This window comes from Manacus vitellinus, unplaced genomic scaffold (genome assembly GCF_001715985.3).
Source record: "Manacus vitellinus isolate BGI_N305 unplaced genomic scaffold, ASM171598v3 scaffold_197_pilon, whole genome shotgun sequence".
Taxonomy (NCBI): Eukaryota; Metazoa; Chordata; class Aves; order Passeriformes; family Pipridae; genus Manacus; species Manacus vitellinus.
In genome coordinates this window covers 17,122-25,564 of record NW_021939380.1, presented here as the reverse complement: position 1 = coordinate 25,564, position 8,443 = coordinate 17,122, and the positions used below count along the sequence as shown (strand labels likewise).

The following is an 8,443-nucleotide window of genomic DNA, read 5'->3' as shown; positions in this document are numbered from 1 at the left end:
CCCACCAAAAAAAGGAGAAAATTTTGTTAAAATACAAATGGAGATTTTGGGGGAACAAGAAGAATTATGCTGGAAGGGCCAGGATACTTTCTTCTGGAAAACAGCAGTGTCAACCTTTCAGCAAGGACCGAAGGAATTCAAACAACCTCTGAAATGTGTCTTCATCTGCCTGTGACACATTTCTAGAGGAGAGGGGGACTCCCTCTGTTCCTGTTTCCTCTGAAGCAGAACTCAAGGAGGGCTCTTCAGTATCATGTAGTGGAACACAACCTAAACATTCTCTCCAACACGTCACTGACAGTACTGGGGCACCTCCAGTAATTTTTTGGAGGGCCTGCACCGGGACAGACATAGACAAAAGAACGGCAGAACTCAACTTTAAGCCAAAGGGATTCAAGCGTGTGGCTCGTGGGAGGCTGTGAGCACAGCTGTGCTCTGTGGCACTGCAATGGGAACGGGCTGTTTAACGGCCTCTGAGATCTCAGGGACAAGCAGGGCGAGGTCTCCCTGCTGGGGAAGATTTGCCAGCGAGTGAAGGGTGTGTGAGAGGCACCTGTGTGAGCCTAGGCCTGTTGCAGGAGGTGTTTTGAGCTTGTTCTCTTTGTCATGTCAGGCTGAAGGTATCACATCAGCACATTCCACAGCTTTCCCGGAGCAGTGAAGCAATAAGGAGGAGAAAACAATTTGACACACTAAAGGGAAGAGCAGATGAACCTGCCCATGTTAACAATGGAAAATAGCAGCACTGAGATTAAAAACTGTTGATTACAAATGAGAAATACACTTGGTGACAATGATAATGCAAACAGGATGAAATAATGCTATATTGGTTTTGTATCCTAGAACTGGATCTGAGGATTAGGAAACTGCTCTACAATTCCAAGTTACCACTAATGAAAATCACAAAAGTAAGATAAAAATCAAATTAAAAGCCAACTTCAGTCAACTATAACCAGATGTTCACCACCTTCAAACCCAGTGAAAGGCACATACAAATAAATCAAAATTCTGAACCACAGACAACTCAGTGGTCAAATAATCAGTTCATAAGATTAAAGAAATTGAGGGGAGAAACGGTGCATATAATCGGGGAAAAAACCCACATGACCCTTAGAAAAATGGCACTGTCTTGGTTTGAACTGCCCCCCCCAGGTTCAGGGAGGCCCTGGGCCTAGAGGTGATTGGTCCCGGGAGAATTCCCCCTGAGGGACCAGTCGGAGCTGTTCTTTTTCGCTCCTGTGAAAATTAGACATCAACAACAGCTGGAAGTTGTCAGCAGTGTCAGTGTGTGACCATGTGTGTCTGAGAGTGTGTGAGAGAGCTGAGGGGTGACAGGGCCCCCCAGCCCTGGCTAAGCCAGGGCTGAAGGCAGCATAGAGTGTTGTGAGGGAGAGAGAGACTCACAACCATGAGGTAAGAGGGGGAGAGGCAGCCCCCCCAGCTAGACGGCAGGGCTTAGGATGGTTATAACTGGACTGAGTACCCTGTAGCCAAGGTGAGGGGGCTTTCTTTTTCTTCCCCCACTGCCTGGGATTTAAGGCATGCTCGGTACTGGAGCCAAGCCAAGAGACGGGCCAGAGAGGCTTGGTTGCCGGGAGAAACAGCTGTGATTTGTTGCAAACAGTTGGAAGAACTCCAGGCAGAAATTGGAGACGGGCCAGAGAGGGCTCGGAGGTGCTCTACATTGGGTTTGGACGTGGACTACTGAAACTGGAAGCTGCAGCAGCTAAAGAAGAGTGAGACAGCCAAACAAGTAGGTTTTTCTGGGTAAGGACTTTAAAACTATTTGAGGTAAAAGAACTGAGCAGAGACCCAGAGCCTGCAACCTGGAGGGTGAGAATGGAACATCTTACTCTCTGGGGAGGAAACCTTCATGAACCAAGGAGGAAGGACTCAGAGCTATCTCCTTGGACCTCATGATGAAGATGAGACCTCAGCAAAGAGCTGAGGGCTGGTAGGGGTGCAGAAGAGCGCCTTTCCCTGATACCCCAATGAGAGAGACTGTTTAACTATCAGCCCGAGCTCTTCTCCTGGACTGATAAGGGAGGGCTCAAGGGGTGGTAGAGACTGTTAATATTGTATATAATTGCCTATAGTATTTATGTGTGTATAGTAATAAATTGTATATATATTCCCTTCCCCCTATACTGAGTGGTGCCTGCCTCAAAATGTCTCTTCGGTGTCGAGGTAAATTGTGGGGGGAAGCTTGGAGACTGGATTTTTGTGGGGTCAAACCCCCACACACTCAAACAAAAAGTACTAAAAATAAAATAGCTGAGTAAATAAGCAACTTAACACATTAAAGGAAACAGAGTCCATTAAACCAGCATCAACTAAACCAAAATAACTTCTGGACAATTCTTAAACATAGACTGATTTTTTTTTTCTCATGAAAACAGACATTGAGGACAGAAATGCTCAAAGGTCCAGAAAGAGTTAGGAAAGGTAGAATGAAAATACATTGAAAATTAATAAGCCTGGGCAGCTGCCCCCCAGAACTCTGTCCGTGCTGGAGGGTCACCGGCTGCAGTTCACTCTGGGTTATCAAGGGTTATTCCCCACTGCAAGGTCACATGAGTGATTTACAATCCTCCTCACCTCTTTTCTGCTCTTAACTCATTCCTCCCAACACTCCCAGAGCCTGCCTGCTACTTCCCAGGACCGCCATGGCACTGTCATTAACACCCCCAAGGAAGAGAAGGAGGGGTAATGGATTGCAGGTGCAATAAGTTGAGTAGGTCCATTAAAAGTGACCCAAGTTTGAGTCCATGGCAAGGAGATGACTGGTCCAGCAGCTTGGAGCCTTCCATTGCTGTCACTCACCACTTTTTCTGGTGCTCCTGTGTGGCTCGTGGGCAATGGGCTCAGACACCTTGTTTGGCAGAGCTCCCAGCTCCTCCTTTGCCAGGACAGCATGGAGTCTACTCTGTGGCTGCAAATCTTCATGTGAAACAAGAGCCTTCACCTTGGTGCCAGGAGCTCCCAGCCTTTGTCACCATGGCAACCTCCATTTCCCATCCTAATGGGCACAGACTCAACCTGCCTCTCCTTTGGTACAAAAGGGAGAAGTGGGCTCTTGAAGCTGCAGAGACTCAGAGGTGGAGTCCATCTTTTGCCATCAAGGTCCAGATTGTGTTAATGCTGCACAAGTTGATCATCATGAAAGATTTGATAATTCTGCAACAGCTCCTTTAATCTCTGATAGTCACTCCCATGGCCACAGTGCCTCTACATAACAAAGAACCATCATTTTCTTAGACCGTTCCTTCAAAGCCATATTGTGTTTCTTCATGTGGTATGTTGGGTCTTGAACCACTTGAGAAGTCACGTGACTGCCTGTATAATCCAAAATTCTGTGTAGTGGAAGAGAGGCAGTTTTTGCAATGAAATACACCACTGTGTACAGGGGCTGGCGGGCCACAATAATATAAACAGCACAGGGCCCTGTACAAAAACCCAGAGAAGGTAAAAAGGCAATATATTTTGGGAAGGAAAAGAGGTGAGTGACTGTGATAATTAAAGAGACAAATAGAATAATCTTTTTATATTTCTGTTTATCCTGGAAAGAGAACTCACAAGGTTTCTAAAAGATTGAAGAAAGGGTGAACTTGGAAGTTCTGTACTTGATCAAGCTATTTGAAATCACTGAACTGTTTAATTGTTGTTTTTCCTTTTCCAAATTTGGAAGACACCCTCTGGACACCCTCAAGGAGTTGCATACATGGATAATTAGGACAAATGTATGGCTCTTCATCTCCTGTTTTTACAACCTTTTTGAATATCATGTGGAAAGAGTGATTTATTGCAATGAGTATTAGCAGTGTGAGGATGATAAGCTTGTATTTGGACCAGGGACCACCGTCACAGTTGTACCAAGTAAGTACTTTGTTTTATTTATTTCTAAAATTGTGTTACAGTTAAGGTGGGGGAAGAAAAAGGAATCTAATGGTTTGGGTTCACTGCAAGAATTTTCTGCTGCAATAGTCCCTTGAGTGCACTCTCTCTCTCCAGCCAGGCTTTCAAGCCAAATCCTCAGCTTGGAGCTGCTTAGGAAGGTTTCACAGGAACAACTGGCCTAACTCTGTGTAACAGCTTCATTCCATGATCCCCAAACACCAGGTGTGCACTACTGAACATGTTACAATTTATTCCCAGTTTGGACACCACTCTGGCCCAAACTGACTCTGAAGGCTCCTCTTCTCCAGTGGATCTTCACTGACTCCCTCTGGGCAGGAATGCACAGCTCAGTGGAGAGCTCACAGTGGGGAGAAGTTTTGAGACAGATCTTTAACTGTCTGGTTGGAGAAGTTTTGACACTGGCACCACACTCACAGTGTCCCCAGGGAAGCAATTCCACTGGCATGGAGATAGAGGAGGAAGGAGGATAAATATCCCTGGCCTTCAGTTTTCACAGGTGCCTCATATCCAAGACCTCCTAGAATGAAAGACAACTGGCTCCCAAGTTGTCTGGGCTTTGAAAACAAAGGTGTGGGGAGTAGGGATGATAACAAGCCATAGTTGTTATTCCTGTCTTTATTTGGACTTTCCTGATGTACAAAAAAGGTGGATGTCCCACCCTATGGGAATGTGAGTGTTGGGGTGTCAGAGGAGATTGTCAGGTTGCTCTGTGTTATCCTGAGGATAACACAGACTTGTTGCTGTGCTTTCAGAGGTCTGCATGTCTTTATAGTGCTGCAAAAATGTCCCATGTCATTTTACATTCCTAAAACACCCTGCTCTCATTTCAGAAGGGCTTGGGACTGCCTGAGGTGCTGCCTAATATCTGCCCATGCCTGTAGGAGATGTTGCATGGGAATAAATGTCTGTTTTGGAACAATCTCAGTCCACTTCTACTTCCAAAGGGGCAAAGGAATGTCAAGTTATCCTTTTGAAGAAAAATGTATTCTTTCTGTGCTGTTAATTATTTTCTTTTTGTAGCTAAAGATGAGATATTTTCAAAGCTGCACAAAGACTTTCAGATTATGTTTGACAGTATAATATATTGAGTCTTAAGTATCTAAACTCTTTCTGTCAAGGAAGGATGATAGAGGATTCCTTTCATTTCCATATTTTTACTATTATTTGAATGGCTAATCTGAATTAGTCCTGACACTGGTATATAAATCATGCTGGATTATCCATGTCTGGGTTATGTGAAAGCAAAGATATTTTGGGTTTCTTTTAAACCCCATGGTATTGCAATGATTTGTTGGCTACTAACTCCTTTTGAGACTACCTGCTTTCTTTAAGGGCATCTCCTGCAAATTAAACAGTCTTGTATGTCTTATAGGAAATTCCCAGAGAAGGCTTCTGCTATACCATTGAAATTCAGTCTGTTTCAGTTGTCAACCTCTTGTCATTCATGTATTTCCAGGGGAATTCAACTCTAAAATTCTTTCAAAACTGAAAAAATACATCTAACATTTCAGAGTAACCAAATTTCTGACAGATCAGAGCAAGCATCTCAAATCCTGTGAAAAGCTGTCAGCATCTTTTAGATTCTGTCTAAACTCTCGTTTTCATGTCTCGATGTTTGTTGGTATTTTAGTGCTAAAGGACCAGCACTGAAGGTTATTACACTACTCGAAGGAATATTGTAAGATTTGTCCATGAGCATCATGTTTGTAGCCCCAGGATATTCTTTCCCTCCAATCAGTTTATTAAACAAACTCTGCATTACACTTCCCACTGCTCCGGAGCCGTGGCTCTGCCGACACGGCACAGCACAGGGGTGAGAATGGTCACACTTTCTGGAACAGGTACAAGAGTTGTTGAACCAAGGACCAATCCTGTTCTCTCCTCATCGCCTGCAGACTGGTTGGCATGTCTTACACCTTGTGCAATGTCTAGGGGGGAAAACCTCCCCCACAATGAAAGTTCTTGGCCTTGTCAGGAACTTCTGGAGCAGAACTAGTGAGTGACATCGCTGCCCATGGCAGGGGCTGGAACCAGATGGCCTTTAGGGTCCCTTCCAACCCAATCCATTCTGTGATTCTGTGATTCTGTGATTCTGTGATTCTGTGATTCTGTGATTCTGTGATTCTGTGTGGAGATATACAATTCACAGACTTTTGATTGCTTCTCTCCTACTTTCCCATCTTACAGACAGAAGTCCTTCTTGCACCTGAGCATTTGTTATGGAAAAGCTCAGCCTTGTCCCCCCCTGCAGCAGCAGGACTTCATTTCTGCAAGTAACGTCACTCAGAAGGGGAACCTTGCACAGCAGTGAGGCAACAAACTGACCTCTGCTCTCCCTGCCACTCCTGCTGTGGTTGGACCTTTCAACCACAACAGGAGATTTGGGGAGGGGAGGGAGAGTAAAGGGAAAAACAGTTATTTCCTCATGTCTCACGAATATGCAAGGCAGTCCTCATAGAGTTGACATTGTTTGGAATTAAATTGTTGAGAAAGCAGAATAATTGGACTCTTGGAGTGACATGCACAAAAGTTCCCTTCTCCTTTGCAGGTCCTTAATTTATAAAATGAAGAATTCACTTACAGGCACCAGCTTTGGCAAAAGGAAGCTGAGATCCTGTGGAATTAAATATTCTATAAAATACCTGCTCTTGAACACCCTTTCTGTCTCTAATTTGATCTTTTGGAAGCAACAGCAAGAAGTAATGGCAAAAAAAAAAAGGCAGTTGGTCACTAATAATGCTACAAATCAGTCCCAGGTGGTGTGTCTATTAATTTTCATGACTTAGCTCTCAGGCAGGCTTGCAGTAAAATCCATCATGCCCAAACCATACTTTTTTTACAGGCAGTCCAAAACATTCTGTCCCACAAGTCGTTGTGATGAAATCAAAGAAACTGGAAGAAGGAGGCAGCACTGGGAAAGCAGCTTGTTTGGCAAGGAATTTCAGTACAAAGAACATCAGCTTGGAGATGTCCTCTGATGAGGTCGTGTATGAACAGAGCACACCCATTCTGGCGTCAGAGGGGCTGTACAGTGCTATGAAGGTGGTCAGTGTGACAAAAGACACAGAGGTGACCTGCAAGGCCCATTTGGACATTGGCACCATTACAGCATTGTCAGGTACAACTTGGGGGCACAGCTGGAACGTATTTGTGGAGACAGTGTCTTGTGGTGCTGCTCTTCCCTGATAGTCTGCACTGCCCAGGGTGGGCAGCAGAAACGAGAGAGACAGTTGGTACTTAAGCAGGGAAAGATGAAAGATGTTTAAAAGCATCTAAAAGAAATGGTCTCAACTGTTTAATAAATTGGAGAAACTTTTCTTTTGATGGGGGAGGAGAGAAGGCACAATCCATTTTTTTAAAATGGGAGTTTATTTTATTTGCAGCATCAAACCTCCTGGAGCACAACCTGAAACAGCCTTTCTAAAGCCAACAAAAAGTTAAACTGGTGGTGTGATTTGGTTTTGGTTTTTACTAAATCACTTTTTATATTTTTTGCAATTGTTTTTATCATCTTGAAGGTCATTCAAATAGGAAAAACAAAACAACCTAGAAATTCTTTTGTTTCCTGCAACTGTCTTCTCAGATTTATGTTTGAATTAGTGACTGATCATCTGAGCCCCAGACTCTACTTCCCACATGTCCCTATGGAAAGGGCCATAGGAATAGTTTTTTAATACTTTCTAAAAATTGGATATGGGTTAAAATGCCTTTTCTTTATCATTCTACAGAAAAGGAGGCTGACGAACCCGTAACGAGGACCAGTAACAGGGTTTGCAACAGCACAGACACCTCTGCCCAAGGTTAGTGACCGAAACAGATTGTGAAGTTACATTGCTGGTTGGGGGATAAATGCATAGAAAGGTAATTTCTCGAGGAGAGAGGAGACAGATTATGACATATTTATCAAACACAAGCTGCTTTTTCAAGGTTGCTGCTGTAGGAACACACAAGCAACAGGAAGCAAAAAGCAATGGAGACAGACACCCTCCTCCCCCGGTGTTGCCATGTTCTCTGGCATCTCTTCCTCTGCTGCTGTTCCTTTCCCTGAAGCTGTTACCTGTGGCTTTTTCCACTTTCTGCCAAGATCCCAACATCCAAACTTAGGCCATGGTCTCTCTCCTCTTTTTGCTGTCCCTGAGCAGGTACCACAGTGCAGAGAGTGAACATGCTGTCTGTGGCTGTGCTGGGTTTGAGAGTCCTGCTGGCAAAAAGCATCGCCTTCAATACACTCATGAGTATCAAGCTGTTTCTTTTCTGAGGTAAGGAAGCACTCAGCTTGATTTGTAGAGATACTGGAAGCATGTGGCAGGAGTGACTGCCCGTCTGTGTGTACTTCTCTAACCCCACAGGTAACGACACCTATTCATCTGCTCCTGATTCCATTAAATAGCTCTTGCAGGTTTCTGGGGAAAAAAACAACAACAATGAGCAAAACCCACAAAAAGCACCCACACCAGGCCCCCTCCCCAAAAAATAAAACAATTAAGAGAAGCCCACCCTGCCTCCCACGTGACAAAGGAAACAA

At 44.3% G+C, this 8,443-nt stretch overlaps 1 gene segment (V, D, J or C); it reads left to right on the top strand.

Annotated features, from left to right (window-relative positions):
• The first annotated feature begins 3,548 nt into the window (after positions 1-3,548).
• On the top strand, positions 3,549-8,176 carry LOC108639367. The segment is given in 4 exon segments: positions 3,549-3,876; positions 6,761-7,036; positions 7,647-7,718; positions 8,061-8,176. Coding segments are annotated over 3 exon segments (429 nt in total).
• The last annotated feature ends 267 nt before the right edge of the window (positions 8,177-8,443 follow it).